The 18,937-nt window shown below is 40.7% G+C and overlaps 1 protein-coding gene across 1 annotated transcript in view; it reads right to left on the bottom strand.

Annotated features, from left to right (window-relative positions):
- Positions 1-3,390: 3,390 nt before the first annotated feature.
- slc3a2a (solute carrier family 3 member 2a) overlaps positions 3,391-18,937 on the bottom strand; it is a 20,764-nt gene continuing 5,217 nt past the window's right edge. Inside the window, exons 3-11 of the mRNA XM_080450645.1 lie at positions 18,913-18,937; positions 15,014-15,187; positions 13,698-13,792; positions 11,958-12,103; positions 9,921-10,030; positions 8,316-8,521; positions 7,238-7,312; positions 6,285-6,495; positions 3,391-4,501 (exon numbers count right to left, since the gene is read on the bottom strand). The exon at positions 18,913-18,937 is cut by the window's right edge and continues 163 nt beyond it. Coding sequence (XP_080306771.1) covers positions 4,362-4,501; positions 6,285-6,495; positions 7,238-7,312; positions 8,316-8,521; positions 9,921-10,030; positions 11,958-12,103; positions 13,698-13,792; positions 15,014-15,187; positions 18,913-18,937 — 1,182 coding nt within the window. The 3' untranslated portion in view covers positions 3,391-4,361. The remainder of the gene's footprint in view (positions 4,502-6,284; positions 6,496-7,237; positions 7,313-8,315; positions 8,522-9,920; positions 10,031-11,957; positions 12,104-13,697; positions 13,793-15,013; positions 15,188-18,912) is intronic.

The raw sequence follows: 18,937 nt of genomic DNA, 5'->3' as shown, positions 1-18,937 counted from the left end.
CCCGCTGACTCCTCCTGACTCCCCCTGACTCCTCCTAACTCCTGCTGACTCCCCCTGACTCCTCCTGACTCCCCCTGACTCCTCCTGACTCCCCCTGACTCCCCCTGACTCCCCCTGACTCCCCCTGACTCCTCCTAACTCCTGCTGACTCCCCCTGACTCCTCCTGACTCCCTCTGACTCCTGCTGACTCTGTCGGTAGGAGATAGAAGTAGTAGGAAGGAGTCAGCAGGAGTCAGACTCCTCCTAACTCCTGCTGACTCCTGCTGACCCCTCCTAACTCCTCCTAAATCCTCCTGACTCCTCCTAAATCCTCCTAATTTAGGACTCTGTTGGGTAGGAGTCAGGAGGAGTCAGGAGGACTCAGGGGGAGTCAGAAGGAGTTAGGAGGAGTCATTAGGAGTCAGGAGTAGTTAGGAGGAGTCAGGAGTAGTCAGCAGAGGTCAGGAGGAGTTAGGAGGAGTCAGCAGGACTCAGCAGGACTCAGGGGGAGTCAGGGGGAGTCAGAAGGAGTTAGGAGGAGTCATTAGGAGTCAGGAGGAGTCAGGAGTAGTTAGGAGGAGTCAGGGGGAGTCAGAAGGAGTTAGGAGGAGTCATTAGGAGTCAGGAGGAGTCAGGAGTAGTTAGGAGGAGTCAGGAGTAGTTAGGAGTCAGCAGAGGTCAGGAGGAGTTAGGAGGAGTCAGTAGGAGTCAGGAGGAGTCAGGAGTAGTTAGGAGGAATCAGGAGGAGTTAGGAGGAGTCAGTAGGAGTCAGGAGGAGTCAGGAGGAGTCAGGAGGAGTTAGGAGTAGTTAGGAGGAATCAGCAGGAGTCAGGAGGGGTGAGCAGGAGTCAGGAGGAGTCAGGAGGAGTCAGGAGGAGTTAGGAGGAGTTAGGAGGAATCAGTAGGAGTCAGGATGGGTGAGCAGGAGTCAGGAGGAGTCAGGAGGAGTTAGGAGGAGTTAGGAGGAGTCAGTAGGAGTCAGGAGGAGTCAGGAGTAGTTAGGAGGAATCAGGAGGAGTTAGGAGGAATCAGGAGGAGTCAGGAGGGGTCAGGAGGAGTTAGGAGGAGTCAGCAGAGGTCAGGAGGAGTTAGGAGTAGTTAGGAGGAATCAGGAGGAGTCAGGAGGAGTCAGTAGGAGTCAGGAGGAGTCAGGAGGAGTCAGGAGTAGTTAGGAGTAGTTAGGAGGAATCAGGAGGAGTTAGGAGGAGTCAGTAGGAGTCAGGAGGAGTCAGGAGGAGTCAGGAGTAGTTAGGAGGAATCAGGAGGGGTCAGGAGGAGTCAGGAGGAGTCAGGAGGAGTTAGGAGGAGTCAGGAGGAGTCAGGAGGGAGTGTCAGGTATATAAAGGTAGTGTCATTCTCCAGACTCATGCTGCAGGCTCTCTGCCTAGAGATGCTTTACTCCACCAACATGGCAACCTGGGTAAAGGGGGGGGGGGGGCAGATAGGCTCTAAGCCACGCAATAATGTCAATAATGTCAGGGCTTCTTGTAAATATGCTCAGTGTAAATGTATTCTGGGACAGATCATGCATCGGGTGCATTTAGGTTGGTCATGTATAGTTACTTTTTGTTAATCATTCAGGCTGTTAACCCACTGTTACGACCAGCAGTTTTAATAAACCCTTTAAAAGGCTGTAAATGTTTTGTTACTGGTGGTTCTTGAGAAGAGAACTGGAAAGAGGGCAGTCCCACTTCATCATGGTGCATCATGGTTTAATGTGTGTAAAAATGTACAGGCAATGTTTTTCTTTTATTATAATTCCTTTATATTTCATGTGTGTAAACGTTAATTATTATTAATCATTCTAAACAATCTTAATTTTTCTAGTCCTTGCGTGATGTAAATGTTATTGTAATAAAGATTCTTGAATTTGAATCCTCCTGCTTCTGTCTATATGAAAGACATTCATTGCATGTACAAGCAGAATTATTAATATTTTAATAGCATAATAACTATTATCTATTCATCATCAAACTATCAATCATGCACGTCCACAACCATTCATTTTTTGTTGTGAGCTTGCAGATCGGCAATTTTCACCATTTTTTATCGTTGCGACACTCCTGTATGACGAAGCAGGGCATTGCGTGAAACTTAAAAAGCTTAAATATGGAGCTATGAGGTTTCAGCACGACAGTGACGATACGTGTTTTTAGAAGAGGTTTTACTGTAGTTTGAAGTGGCTCTGAAACCAGCTGCCATGTTACTCTGAACAGCACAGAGTCCTGACAGGATGCCTTAACAAAACCACAAGAGCTCATGCATGCTACAGTATGTGCTGTTGTGGTTTGTGTCAGTGGTGTAAAGTAACTAAGTTCATTTACTCAAGTACTGTACTTAAGTACAGTTTTGAGGTATTTTTTTTTACTTTACTGGAGTTTTTCCAATGTTTCCACTTTTCTGAGAAACAGATGCTTGAATCAGCTATAGCTCTTTATTAAAAAACGGTGAAAATCTAGGGTTTAAAGAGTTAACCAAACATGTCATTTACGAGAAAGACGTAGAGACGTACACCATGCTGCTCACACCACTAAACACCCCCGCCCCGCCCCCATCTTGTTTACCATAACTTTTAGGTTTCTCTTTACCCAGAAGCCTCTAAACAACCCCCCCCCCCCATCCTGTTAACCATGACTTAGGTTTCTGTTTACCCAGAAGCCTCTAAACACCCCCCCCCCCCCCATCCTGTTAACCATGACTTAGGTTTCTGTTTACCCAGAAGCCTCTAAACCCCCCACAACACTGTCCATGTAGGTACCAGTGAAAAGATGAATGAAAAAAATGAGAAAGAAAAGAGTCAAATGCCTTTGCTCTTGCATAAACACGTCTGAGCAACAATGTGCATGTATCTCTCACACACACACACACACACACACGCACACGCACACGTTCTTACGATTTCACTGACCCAACAAAACCGTTTAACGTGAAATAAGTTTGGACTGAAACTAATAATAATTGTTATTAAATAACTAATAATAATTAGTAGTTTTTAAATAACTACTACTATATACACAATCAATATACATAACCTCACAAATTATGTATAACCCATAAGCCTAATGGTTATTAGTTTTTGACGACCACGCAGTTTTATGTAAAGGTTAAAATGTCATTTAGATGTTATTTAGACAGATGCCAGGTTCATTTGTTTCCCTGGCATCCTTCAATGTACAGATCATTATTTTGATAGTATATATATACACACACATGTTTAGATTGCTGCTATTTAAGCGTTTACCTTGCTTACTGTAAGTCGCTCTGGATAAAGATAAATGCAATATAAAGCTCATTAAAAAATCATCATGATGTGACATGTTATGAGCTTGTAGATCTGTCATTGTCAGTACATTGTTAATGTTTAACATGGATCATAAGTTAATAATTCATAAAACACACAAGAGTCAGTAGTTGATGCCATGGTAACTTTTTATGTTTGTATTGTCCAATCAAACTTCAGCTTATAGTCAGGACTTGATGACATCATGTTAACCAGCGGGTCAAACATAAACACATTTCATACAGCGTGTTGACGTTATCAGCTGTGAATACACACATGTTTACAACCTTTAAATGCGTTTACATTTTGTTTGTTTACATTTTGTTTGTGTTGCTGGGACAACAAACAGAAACTTTCTTCAATGCCTTGAGAAACGACAACCCCGATATCACCTCCTTCGCTTGACAGATGCTTTTTTTAAAACAGTTTTTTAATGAAACTGTCAGTTTCTCTCTCATCTCTATTTGGGGCAGATTTGATAAATTTGTAAACAAAAAAAAAAATGCATTTAAAACAATAAAAACGAGAGCTTGCTATTTTCACAGTCTTAAGTGGTTATTTTTCAAATAGAAAAAATAAAATAATTGTACGTCTTTCCTCTGTGACATGTATCAAAACAAATGTCATAAAACTGTGTAAAAAACAAAAAAAAAACAAAAGGGGGTTCCCTCTCCGAGAACAATGCCCTCAAGAATGAGAATGGAATGTCTTAAAAAATAAATCAAAATTAACCTTAAAACTCTGGACTCACAAAACATATTTCTTTTAAATACAGAATTTTGTTAACTCTTAACATAAAAAAAACATCTCCTTTCTTCGCCTTCCAAAACTCACTCATTTATGAACTCAACTCTGTTATGTCTTCTCAAACGTATTCAATTTAAATTAATCTCAACACTGGCTTTAACATTTTATTTCACATGGCGCTGCAGATGTTCTAGTCCTGACTTAATAACCTGAAATAAAAACAATTGCCTCTTTTTTCTTTTGTCTAAAATCGTTCTTTCGTTATTTTTCCAAACAGGGAGGTTTGCAGGCATTTCCTGTCTTGAGGTCTTCTCTCTAGTCTAACTCTAGTCTCCCTGCATTGCGTCGCCCCCTCTAGGCGACGTAGGGGAAGTGCAGCAGCACTGCCTGGCCAGGTTTCAGGGTGAACTTGTTGAGCTCCAGCATGGATTCTACTTCCAACGCCGAGTCTGTCGACAGCTTCACCTTGGCCTGTTCTGGTAGATCCAGTTTAGCTGCAGAACAACAAAGAGGAGACACCAGTTAGTTAATAAGACCTGAAGTGCATTCTACAAATTTCTTCTAAATCCCCACAGTATTCTGAAAAAACCTACGTTTCTATATCAGTGGTGCTCAAACTTTTTCATGTCAAGGACCCCCCAAATGTGTTTGACCGCCGACCCCCATCTCAAAATGTGTTGTTCCAGGGACCCCCAGAAGCAAAGATTTGAGTTAAAAATGTTCGCTTTAAAATAATATATATTCAAGGATTTGCACATATTTAAAAAATATATCAAAAATAGCAGATCTACAAGCTCGTAGAGCGGCACTCGGTGCCGCGCTATGAGCTTATAGATCTGCTATTTTTGAATAGCCAAGGTGTAAAATAATGCTTTTTTAGCCATTTTCTGATGAAAGCTGGACCCGGATTTATACTTTGTCGTGTGCCTAAATTAAATAAAATTTAGATTTGAACCATTATCTTGGACTTTGGCTATTCAAAAATAGCAGATATTTACACATAGCAGATCTATGACCTTGTAGATCTGCCATTTCTTTTTTTTTTAAATCATCAAAATGTGTGCAAATATTTGAATATGTATTTTTTTAAGCGAGCATTTTTAACTAAATTCAACAAATGTCTTACTTTTGCTCTAATTACATGTTCCTGTGTCTAGAGTGACAGTGACATTAAGTATGATACTTTTACTCCAATTACTTTTACTATACTTACATGTACCTTTTTTTTTAGAGTTAGTATGATACTTTTACTCTAATCACATGTACCTGATACTTTTACTCTAATTACATGTACCTGTATGATACTTTTACTCTAATCACATGTACCTGATACTTTTACTCTAATTACATGTACCTGTATGATACTTTTACTCTAATCACATGTACCTGTATGATACTTGTACTCTAATTACATGTACCTGTGTCTAGAGTTAGTATGATACTTTTACTCTAATTACATGTACCTGATACTTGTACTCTAACTACATGTACCTGTATGATACTTTTACTCTAATTACATGTACCTGTATGATACTTTTACTCTAACTACATGTACCTGTATGATACTTGTACTCTAACTACATGTACCTGTATGATACTTGTACTCTAACTACATGTACCTGTATGATACTTGTACTCTAACTACATGTACCTGTATGATACTTGTACTCTAACTACATGTACCTGTATGATACTTGTACTCTAACTACATGTACCTGTATGATACTTGTACTCTACAGGGTCCCCACACATTTTTAGCAATGAATTTCCAAAACTTTTCCAAAACTTTTCCAGAATATTTAGCCCAATTTCCAGGCCTATATAACAATCATTCAGCGCAATAATGTGTCTCTTACTCCTATGTAGAATGCCCAAAGATAGGCAGTGTAGCAAAAATAAAGCATAGAATATAGAATAGTACAATTTCATTCAAAATTTCGCGCAAAATTAGGGCATAGCTCACTGGAAGACTCATTATGGCATCCGTATGACTTATTTTATTTAAATAATATATGCCATCACACAGCCCGTTTGGCGAAAAACTACTTATGTTACATATTTCGTGTAATGTTATACATGTTTATGAAAATGTTTTGTATTAACAATATCAATAGCCAAAAACAATGCATAGCCAAATATTTTTCCAGGACCCTTGATAAATTCCAGGACCTTTGATCAATTCCCAAACTTTTCCAGTACTGGATTATTATTTTTTCAATTTCAAAATATTTCCAGGAATTTCATGACCGTGGGGACCCTGACTCTAACTACATGTACCTGTGTCCAGGCTGACAGTGAGGTCAGCAGAGCCCCAGTTGACGGCAGAGATGAAGCGGTCACTCTGGTCCCACTTGCGGAGGAAGACCATGGAGGAGGACGAAGAGGAGAGCGCAGTGTAGTGGCCGTGCAGCAGGGAGCGCTCTTTGCCCCGCAGGTCGCTCAGGGACTTGAACCACTTGCGCGTGGACGCCCGCTCCGTCCTCGCCGCCTGCAAAAGACCCGACGATTTAGTTATGTTAGAGAGAGAACGTTTTAAAATAAGACACTTTTTAACAGTTACTTTAACCAATTAAATCCCATATCAGGAGTTCTTCATCTTCTTATAAACATGGGGGTCCTAATAATGGGTTATTTCTAAGTTGAAATAAAACATGTCTAAATATGAAGCAAACATTGGTAGCCTTGAATAGGAATATTTAGCAGAAAAGACGTTACAACGCTGTGAATCCTGATCCTATTGTCCATTTAAATGTACTTTAACCCATTGAGACCTGAAGCCGATTCTACATGTCTCCTAAATCCCAAAAAAATTCTGGAAAATGTATGTTTCTATATCAGTGGTGCTCAATCTTTTTCATGTCAAGGACCCCCAAAATTATATGTATTTGGCCGCGGACCCCCATCAAAATATTTTGTTCCAGGGGCCCCCCAGAAGCAAAGATTTGAGTTAAAAATTTTCGCTTTAAAAATATATATATTCAAAGATTTGCACACATTTTCACGAATTTTCAAAAATAGCAGATCTACAAGCTCATAGCGCGGCACTCGGTGCCGCGCTATGAGCTTGTAGATCTGCTATTTTTGAATAGCCCAAAGTGTAAAATAATGCTTTTTAGCTCAAATCTAAAAATGACACAGTTCCAGGTCTTAATGGGTTAAAAGTGAAGAAAGGTGTTTCTGTACATATTTGTCACACACACGCGCGCACACACACACACACACACACACACCTCAGCGGTCTCGTTGACAGCGGTGCCCTCGGCCGGGGTCTCCTCTGTGTCCCAAATCATGGCAGCTTTCTCACCCTGATGAGAAGGAGGAGAGAGAGAGAGAGAGAGAGAGAGAGAACATCCATGTCAGTTACACTGAAGAAACATCAACAAAAAGCAACTACGAAGAAAAAAAACACCACAAGCTTCATCATCAGTCTGGGAAACGGAAGTGGTTCTACGCATGTGTGACTGGTCTATCTGTCAGCATCAGTGGTGGAAAAAGTACTCAAATTCTTTACTTAAGTAAAAGTACCAATACTGCAATATAAAAATACTCTGTTACAAGTAAAAATCCAAAATTAAAAATGTACTTGAGTAAAAGTACAAAAGTATTGGCATCAAAATGTACTTAAAGTACCAAAAGTAGAAGTACTTAATATTTGAAAATAGCCGATCTACAAGCTCACAACGCGTCGCGCTGCGACGCGTTGTGAGCTTGTAGATCTGCTATTTTCAAATAGCCTATGTATAAAATAGGTTTAAAGTGGTTAATGTATGTTTCATTATATCATAGTTTATATCTGAAAAGTAACTAGTAACTAAAGTTTTCAAATAATTGTAGTGGAGTAAAAGTACAATATTTGCCTCTGAGATGTAGTGGAGTAGAAGTAAAAGTATTGGAAATTGGAAATACTCAAGTAAAGTACAAATACCTCAAAATTATACTTAAATACAGTACTTAAGTAAATGTACTTAGTTACTTTCCACCACTAGGTGAGAACGCAACAGCACTTTGTCGTTCTCTGTTCTGATGGTTGCAGTGTAAAACATGGCCTTAAAGTCCACTAAATGAACACTCTCTCTCTCCTCACCTGAGCCTGACCACTAAATGAACACTCTCTCCTCACCTGAGCCTGACCACTAAATGAACTCTCTCTCTCTCCTCACCTGAGCCTGACCACTAAATGAACACTCTCTCCTCACCTGAGCCTGACCACTAAATGAACACTCTCTCCTCACCTGAGCCTGACCACTAAATGAACACTCTCTCCTCACCTGAGCCTGACCACTAAATGAACTCTCTCTCTCTCCTCACCTGAGCCTGCAGTCCGATCTCGTCTCCGTACATGAACACGGGGGTCCCGGGCAGCGTGAGCAGCAGCAGCTGGTACAGCCTGATGAGGGCGGGGCTCCCGGCCATCTTGGACAGGTGGTCCTCTCTGCTGGCCCCCAGGCCCCACGCCACGCTGCTCTGACTGCTGTCCCCCAGCAACACGTCCACCGCCCTGATACGCTCCTTACCTACAGAGAGAGAGAGACAGAGAGAGAGAGAGAGAGAGAGAGAGGTTATACCAGTGTTGATTTTTACAGCACATTTTGATTTAGTTTTAGTCATAGTCTTTTGAATAAAATTTCATTTAAAGGAGGAGTTCACCCAAAAAATTACTTATTTTCTATCAATTACACACCCCATGAAGCCTTGATTTCATGGATTTATTTTTGTTTTTGTGGCATTCCTAAGACAATAATTTGATGACTGTGTGTATTTCCGGTAGGAGACACAAATAATCTACTTTGTGTCTCCTACCGGATACATTAGCCGGTAGGAGACGGGAATCAAATTATTAGCTTAGGAATGTGACAAAAACAAAAAAGAATCCATGGATTCAAGGCTTCATAGGGTGTGCAATTGATAGAAAATAAGTCATTTTTTGGGTGAACTCCTCCTTTAAGTCATATTTAAGTCATCTGAAATGTTATAGTTTTAGTCTAGCTTTAGTGGACTAAATATCATACGGTTATAGTCGACTAAATCTACAGTTGATTTAGTCGACGGAAATGTATTTTGGCGGTGCCTTGATGGCGTCATAATGGCTGATTTTACACTTGGCTGCATGCTGAAAATAGCAGATCTACAAGCTCACAACGCGTCGCAGCGCGACGCGTTGTGAGCTTGTAGATCTGCTATTTTCAGAGCACAACACCCGAGCGCAACCAAACATAAAATGACTTGTCTTTTAGTTCTACTGGATCTCTTCTCCACTCGTACCTCACTAACATTTTAGTCTAGTTTTTATTTGTTGACGAAATTGTCAATATATTTAGTCTTAGTTTTAGTCATCATAGCTTAGTTTATATTTCGTTTTCGTCAGTGAAAAAAAAAGGTAGTCGACCAACATTTTTCGTCATAGTTTTAGTCGACGAAATCAACAGAGAACACCTGTTACAGATACTTATTACACGGCTTGGTTGAACGCTTGATTCTGATTGGTCAATCACTGAATTCAGCGGTGTGTTATATTTGTAGTGAGCTCAATAACAAACCAATCTCATGTCCCAATCAATGTCTAATCAAAGACTCAGAGCACGTCCTGCTCATATCAATCTGTGCGGCGGCTTCATTTGATGCCGTATCCAACATGACGGCCATGTAAGACCCAAAGGAGACTCTCTGTGTCTCCTACCGGGTCTCTGTGTGTGTCCTACAACATGACGGCCATGTAAGACCCAAAGGAGACTCTTTGTGTCTCCTACCAGGTCTGTGTGTGTGTCCTACAACATGACGGCCATGTAAGACCCAAAGGAGACTCTCTGTGTCTCCTACCGGGTCTCTGTGTGTGTCCTACAACATGACGGCCATGTAAGACCCAAAGGAGACTCTCTGTGTCTCCTACCAGGTCTCTGTGTGTGTCGTACGTACCATCGGTGGATGTGATGAGCAGGTCGGAGAGGACCAGGTCCACTCCGGATGTGTTGAGACTAAGAGACACTTCTTCTACTGTCTGTCCTTCTAGCACGCCCATCAGCAACCTGAGAGAGCGAGGGAGAGGACTGTCATTTGAAGTCACCACACCACAGACATGAAGGAGACGAGAAGACCCATCACCCCCCATGGAAGCCCACAGTCTGACTAAACGCCACTATGATTATTAAAAAAATGTAAACTCCATCTCAAGGCATGTTGTAGATTACGTCACACCGATCTACAAGATGCAACACGTTGTGAGCTTGGTGGACAGTTTTTTTACGTGACACCGTTATGTATAAAGCAGGGATTAAAAGTGGTTCATTAAAAATCGAACAAGAGTTTTTCAGTATTGATAAATATTTTAGATACATAATAAATAAAAAGTTAAAATTAAAACATTTAAAGATTTGCGATCATTCGATTGATAAAAAAAAAGTCATCAACACAATCATCACAAAGAGGTCAATGGATCGTTGCAGCCCTGGTTCTCAATTCCCGATGTCACCACAAGAGGTCAGCCTAACATTAACGTCTAGTAGTCAGAATGGACCGTCCCACTAGCCTCCCTCAAACCTCTACAGTCACAAAGAATGGACCGTCCCAAATAATCCACCCCACCCAAAACAGAAAGAACACCCCTCACTGCGCTGGAATGTCTCTGATCTCTGCCTCCATCCAGACACAATGTTCCCAGACCCCCCCAACCCCCCCCCCCCCCCCCCAAATACACTGTCTCCACCCAGCCAGCCAGGCAGGACGACTTCAAAATGACTCCTTTGTAAAAACATTCACTGTTGACCCAGTCTGACTGCTTTACTGTTCAGCTGCAGGCTGTTATGAGTGAATACAAGACCCTCCCCCCCCAAACACATAAATAAACACGCTCTCCCCGGAGCAAATCCGGCGACCTCGGAACGGTCGACACCAGGTATTCCTAAACCTTAACCCGTCTAAACCTAACCTTAAAAGGGCCAGACCACTGTGGTAGAGGTCTGGGTTGTGCAGTTATCTTCCCATGATGTAGCTCAGGGTGGACAAGAAATGTAAAATAATTGCTCCATTGATTAGAAATTGATCATTCAAAATATGCTCCTCATTGACTAACATTGTACGATGAAACAGCTCTCAGAGTCACTCTTTTAGCACGTAAACTAACTCAAACAAAGCTGATTCAGACAATATAGAACATCACCAAACCCACTACTGCTTTCTTTTTTTTTTATAAAAATCTTAACTTCCTGTTGATTTTCCAATGTTTATGAGGAAGAAACCCCAGACAGGATCTGTGTAACATCAACAGGAAGTTAACATTTGTATTCAATGTACAATTGGAACCAAATGGACAGTGGTGGAAAAAGTACTCAAATTATTTACTTAAGTAAAAGTACCAATACTACCATATAAAAGTACTCTGTTACAAGTAAAAGTCCAGAATTCAAAATTTACTTTAGTAAAAGTACAAAAGTATTGGCATCAAAATGTACTTAAAGTACCAAAAGTAAAAGTACTAAATATTTGAAAATAGCAGATCTACAAGCTCACAACGCGTCGCGATGCGACGCGTTGAGAGCTTGTAGATCGGCTATTTTCAAATAGCCTAGGTATAAAATAGGGTTAAAGTGGTTAATGTATGTTTCATTATATCATAGTTTATATCTGAAAAGTAACTAGTAACTAAAGTTTTCAAATAATTGTAGTGGAGTAAAAGTACAATATTTGCCTCCGAGATGTAGTGGAGTAGAAGTAAAAGTATTGGAAATTGGAAATACGTAAAGTAAAGTACAAATACCTCAAAATTGTACTTAAGTACAGTACTTAAGTAAATGTACTTAGTTACTTTCCACCACTGCAAATGGACCCTCCCATTTGTACACTCTCAGAGTTCTGGGGGTCATTGAAATGAAAAAAGAACCACTGTGCTACACTTAAATGGAACAAGAGGTTTAAATGGAACAAATAATGTTTTTTCTCGTAAAGCCTTTTACGTACTTCTTCTTGGCGGTCTTGTCTTCGTCGGTGCGGTTGGCCTGGATGGCGCTCTGGACCGCCGACCAATCGGGAGAGGCGGCGGCCGTGTTGAGGCCCTTGACCTTGATGCCGTCGACGCCCGTCGCCATCCAGAACTCTGCTGCGTCCTGAAGGAGGCATATTAAATATTAAACTTAAGATTCTTCTGAACATATTGCTTAGTTTGACCACTTCAAATGTGCTCCAATCTTAACCCATCTGTGTAACTGTTTGATTTGAGCTAAAAAAAATAAGCATTATTTTTACACTTAGGCTATTCAAAAATAGCAGATATACAAGCTCATAGCGCGGCACCGAGTGCCGCGCTATGAGCTTGTAGATCTGCTATTTTTGAAAAAATAGTGAAAATGTGTGCAAATGTTTGAATATATAAATTTTCAAGCGAACATTTGTAACTCTTTGCTTCTAGGGGGGGGGGGGGGTCCCTGGAACAAGATGGGGGTCCGCGACCAAACACATATCATTTTGGGGGTCCTTGACATGAAAGAGTTTGAGCACCACTGATATAGAAACATGCGTTTTTTTTCCAGAATACTGTTGGGAATTAGAAGACATTTGTAGAATCGGCTTCAGGTCTTAATGGGTTAAAATAGTATAACTGAAAACGGCCAATCTACAAGCTCTCAATGCTTGACAGCTTGTAGATCAGCCATTTTCGCTCTGCGACATGATGCCATAGAACAGTGGTTCTGAAACTTTTTCATGTCAAGGACCCCCAAATATACACGTATTAGCCCCCCCAGTCTGACATGCATTAGGGCTACGGAGTGGACCCCCATTTAATGATATTTCTATCTCTGGGAGCCCAATTTATATTGTAAAATCGATAGTAATGCAACTCTGAGAGTGTACAAATTAAACCAAATGGACCCGTTAGGTTCCATGTGTACACTCTCAGAGTTACAGACCTGTAAGGGTCCATTTGGTTCCTAACTATCCATCATTTTGCTGGGGACCCCCTGGAACTCCCTCAAGGACCCATGGGGGTCCCCGGACCCAACTTTGAGAGCCAATGCAATAGAAGACATGCTGGCTTCTATGTTATCCTAATGAGTGAGATCAGTCGTGGCGATCGAGAACATTTAATCTATGCGTTTTCTCAACCAAAATGTAGACAAAAACATATATATTTTTTAATATATAATATATATATATACAGTGGTGGAAAGTAACTAAGTACATTTACTTAAGTACTGTACTTAAGTACAATTTTGAGGTATTTGTACTTTACTTGAGTATTTCCAATTTCCAATACTTTTACTTCTACTCCACTACATCTCAGAGGCAAATATTGTACTTTTACTCCACTACATATACTTGAAAACTTTAGTTACTAGTTACTTTTCAGATATAAACTATGATATAATGAAACATACATTAACCACTTTAGCCCTATTTTATACATAGGCTATTTGAAAATAGCCGATCTACAAGCTCGACGCGTTGTGAGCTTGTAGCTCTGCTATTTTCAAATATTTAGTACTTTTACTTTTGGTTCTTTAAGTACATTTTGATGCCAATACTTTTGTACTTTTACTCAAGTAAATGTTTAATTCCGGACTTTTACTTGTAACAGAGTATCTTTATATTGCAGTATTGGTACTTTTACTTAAGTAAAGAATTTGAGTACTTTTTCCACCACTGTATATATATGTATTTTTCGTGGCTATAATAAGGTGTTTTGTACGTGCCGAAACTTACCTGAACCTTCTCCAGAACAGCGGGCAGGTCTGCGCTGGAGAACCAGCCGTCATTTCCTAGGTAGTTTGGAGTGACATCCAACACCACAGAGATACCTGGAGGGACATAAACAACATTCATTAATGATTAATTAATCAACACCACAGAGCTACCTGGAGAGACATAAACAACATGAATTAATGATTAATTAATCAACACCACAGAGATACCTGGAGAGACATAAACAACATGAATTAATGATTAATTAATCAACACCACAGAGATACCTGGAGAGACATAAACAACATGAATTAATGATTAATTAATCAACACCACAGAGCTACCTGGAGAGACATAAACAACATGAATTAATGATTCATTGATGTATTCACTAAACACCACAAACAAATTAATGAATGAGTAATTAATCAACACCACAGAGACATAATTAAGTAATACATTAGTTAATCAACGCCTCGGAAATGCCTGGAAGGACATGCACAAATTAATCAATAGTTAGTCAACACCACAGAGATACCTGGAGGGACATACACACGTTAATTAATTCATTAATTAATGGGAGGAACATAAGACACAGAAATGAGTCTCTCAAGACAAAACTGTTGACTCAAATAATTGACTGGCTTCCGCCAGACAGTTTCCAAGGGAAGTGCTGAAAAAGCACAACTATCCCTTAACCCATTAAGACCTGGAACTGTGTCATTTTTTTATTTGAGCTAAAAAGCATTATTTTACATTTTTGGCTATTCAAAAATAGCAGATATACATGCTCATAGCGCGGCACCGAGTGCCGCGCTACGAGCTTGTAGATCTGCTATTTTTGAAAAATCGTGAAAATGTGTGCAAATCTTCTGAATATATATATTTTTAAAGCGAACATTTTTAACTCAAATCTTTGCTTCTGGGGGGGTCCCTGGAACAATATATTTTGATGGGGGTCCGCGGCCAAATACATATCATTTTGGGGGTCCTTGACATGAAAAAGATTGAGCACAGCTGATATAGAAACATACGTTTTTCAGAATATTGTTGAGATTTAGGAGACATGTAGAATCGGCTTCAGGTCTCAAACGCATTGATACCTGGAACGCATCTGTGTCACTTTAGGTTTCTTTGGCTATTCAAAAATAGCAGATATACAAGCTCATAGCGCGGCACCGAGTGCCGCGCTACCAGCTTGTAGATCTGCTATTTTTGAAAAATCGAGGAAAAAAAATTTGGGTTTTTCTTTCAAAAAATTGTTAGGATTTAGAAGACATTTCTAGAATCTTCTCAGGTCTTAATGGGTTAATGTAGTAGAAAAAGGTGGCGCTCACCCTTCTTGTGAGCCTTGTCCAGCAGAGAGGCCAGGTCCTCCTTGGTGCCCTGCGTGGGGTTGATGGTCTTCAGGTCCAGAGTGGCCACCAGGTCAGCCTGGACCCTGTGCAGAGGACCCAGAACCAGACCCTTCACCTTCAGCTGGTTCAGACTGTCTAACTTCTGCTCCACTCCTACACACACAGAGAGAGAGACACAGAGAGAGACACAGAGAGAGAGACACAGAGAGAGACACAGAGAGAGAGACACAGAGAGAGAGACAGAGAGAGAGACACAGAGAGAGACACAGAGAGAGACACAGAGAGAGAGAGAGAGAGAGAGACAGAGAGAGACACAGAGAGAGAGACACAGAGAGAGACACAGAGAGAGACACAGAGAGAGAGACAGAGAGAGACACAGAGAGAGAGAGAGAGAGACAGAGAGAGACACAGAGAGAGAGACACAGAGAGAGACACAGAGAGAGACACAGAGAGAGAGAGAGAGACACAGAGAGAGACACAGAGAGAGAGACACAGAGAGAGACACAGAGAGAGAGAGAAAAAGAAAGAAAGTCATTAAATAAAGCGGTCTAATAATGTCAGTTACAGTTAAAGGCATTATAGCTTCTGACATGTAGTGGAGTTTAAGTTGATTAAAGTTATTTTTTTCTCTACTACTACTCATTGTAGAGTCTCATGATAGTCAAACATGAAGTCGAACGATTTAACACTGGATGCTTGTTTCTTTCCAGAACCTGGCAACTCGGTGTTGCCAGGTTGAGAAACAAGCAACCAGTGTTAAATCGTTCGCCATTAACGGTAGCCTCTCAGGAACTTTCAGCGCATGTTTGACTATCATGAGACTCTACAATGACTAGTAGTAGAGAAAAAAATAACTTTGCATCGGTTATAATAGACGAATTTCCCTGACCCACACGCTCCCATTATGACAACGGAGGGGGTTTAAAAAATTACGACAGGGGAATCTCTGGAAAAAAAAGAACGCCACTTTTTACGTCGGTAGGTGAGTAACGAGACATCAAAGATAACACTTAAAATGTCCGGAATTCTCCTATCGGAAAATGGAAATCCTAGGGATTTAAAAAGAAACTCAAAAGCCTTGAATTCGTGTGAGGAATTGATAGGAGAAAAAAAAAAAGTATTCCTTTAACGCACTAAGACCGAGAACGCATCTGTGTAACCACTTAAACCATCATTTTATACTTTGGGCTATTAAAAAAATAGCAGATCATACAAGCTCATTGGTGCCGCACTATGAGCTTGTAGATCTGCTATTTTTGAAAATGTGGAAAATCTTTGAATATATATGGTTTTTAAAAGTGAAAATTTGTAACTCAAATCTTCGCTTCTGGGGGTCCCTGGAACAACATATTTTTGACATGGGGGTCCGCGGCCAAAATACATGTCATATTTTGGGGGTCCTTGACATGAAAAGGCTAGGAGGTGGTGGTTGAATGTTAAATAAAGTCTTGTAAGGACACAGACACACGTGAGGCAGAGACATGTGAGCTAGTCTCTGCAGAACGTGTTCAGCGTGTTAGTAGAGTGAAGGTCTTTTATGTGAAAACACTTCAGTCACATGTTCAGGAGTGTGCTGCTGCTACCGCCCCGAGGCCTGATGAAATATGATCTCCTAGCCCTCACACCCCTCTGCACATGACTGGACTCACGCTACCTCTAGCACACACACTGCTTACTCTACTAAATGTATAGCCGTGGTGGAACAAGTACTCAGAACTGTTTTTTTTTATCCCATTAAGAACGCATCTGCGTCATTTTTAGATTTCTTTGGCTGTTCAAAATCAGCAGATCTACAAGCTCATGGCGCGGCACCGAGTGCCGCGCCATGAGCTTGTAGATCTGCTGTTTTTGAAAAATCTTGATATTTGCTTCTGAGGGATTCTACAAATGTCTTCTAAATCCTAACAGTTTTTTGGAAAAAAAACATGTTGCTATAATATCAGTGGTTCTCAAACTTTTTCATGTCAAGGACCCCCAAAATTATATGTATTTGGCCACGGACCCCCATCTCAAAATATGTTTATCCAGGGACCCCCAGAAGCAAAGATTTGAGTTACAAATGTTTCACTTGAAGAAAACTACAAAAGTGAAGCCGTCGCAATATGTTTTAAATACAAAAGTTATGAAGACTTGTTATGTCTATAAATACTTTTTTACCTTGTCAAAATGTTTCAAAAATAGCAGATCTACAAGCTTGTAGATCGGCTATTTTCAAATGGACAAACTGTAAAATTGGTCATCAAATAATTGCAGTGTAGTAAAACAGTATGTTAGACTCAGAGATATAGTGGAGTAAAGCATAAAGTACTGAATAACTGACACACTCGAGTAAAAGAAAAGGTTGTACTTAAGTACAGTAATTGAGTTAATACTTTCCACCACAGAGCGCTTGTAACCTTGTAGAGAAACACAACAATATATGTGCGTGTGTGTGTGTGCGCGCGCGCGCGTGCGTGCGTGCGTGCGTGCGTGCGTGCGTGCGTGCGTGCGTGCGTGCGTGCGTGCGTGCGTGCGTGCGTGCGTGCGTGCGTGCGTGCGTGCGTGCGTGCGTGCGTGCGTGTCAACAGCATATGTACACAGAAGGTGTCCTTTTGTTCAAATAAATCCTCTGAGTCACTTCAGGTCGGCTGAGACCAGTCAGCGCTTTGGTTACCAGGGGCAACCAGAGACCCCCCCCCCCTTCACTGTGTGTGTGTGTGTGTGTGTGTGTGTGTGTTTTACCACACTTAATCCCATCTGTGGTTCACAGAGATTATTCTCCGTCAGTGAGTCTCAGTCAGGTTTTATTTGTAGTGTTCAGAACACAGTGCTGATTCTGTCGACTAAAACTATGACGAAAAATGTCTGTCGATTACCTTTATTCACTGACCAAAACTAACTAAAAACTATAAGCTATGATGACTAAAACTATGACTAAATATATTTACCATTTTGTCAACAAATAAAAACTAGACTAAAATGTTTTGAGAGGAACTAGTGGAGAAGAGATCCAGTAGATCTCTAGACAAGTCATCTTGAGTGTGTGCGGGTGTCACAGACCAAACATAGCAGATCTACAAGCTCACAACGCGTCGCAGCGCGACGCGTTGCGAGCTTGTAGATCGGCTATTTTCGGCATGCAACCAAGTGTAAAATCATTTCGACGCCATCAAGGCACCGCCAACATACATTTCAGTCGACTAAATCAACGGTAGATTTAGGCGACTAAAATCATATGATATTTAGTCGCCTAAAACTAGACAAAAACATTTCAGATGACTAAAATTAAATGGAATTTTATTCAAAAGACTAAAACTAAATCAAGGTTTGCAGTCAAAATCAACCCCCCCAACGTGTCCATTTGTACACTTGGTTGTCCTTGAAATGATTAAAACACTAATGGAACAGAGCCTTCATTGGTAACACTTGAAGGAAGTTCATTCCAATATGGAGCCTATTAGAATATCCGCCCCCCCCCAATTGTTCAGCCCTAGTGTGAAGTCACTCCAAGCGGATATAATACACAATGTAACCAAATGAACCTGTGCGTTCACACGGGCAGATTAAAAGATACAAAAATAAACAGCATCTTTGTCACTGTGTTGCTTTGTATCTATGTCGCTCAACGTGGTCGCTGACGTCATCAAACGTGCGGACATCAGAGCTACATTTGTAGCTTTGTATCTTTGTATCTGAAAGTTGAACCCTGCTCAACTTGAATGTGTATCTTTGTATCTTTGTCGCTATAGAGCTACAGCTACAAACGTTGGATGTATCCTTGTATCTTCATGTCTCTGGTTTGCATTGAAAATGAACGGTACTGTGAACGCACCATTATTTACAGGTCCATCTGTACCCCCTCAGAGTTGGTGTTTTTAACAGCGTTATGGTGGTTGTACCTTTGATGCCGTCCTCGTTGAAGGC

This window comes from Gymnoscopelus braueri (assembly GCF_963280865.1).
Source record: "Gymnoscopelus braueri genome assembly, chromosome: 15".
Classification (NCBI taxonomy): domain Eukaryota; kingdom Metazoa; phylum Chordata; class Actinopteri; order Myctophiformes; family Myctophidae; genus Gymnoscopelus; species Gymnoscopelus braueri.
The sequence above is the reverse complement of the archived record's forward strand: the minus strand, read 5'-3'. Positions and strand labels throughout refer to the sequence as shown.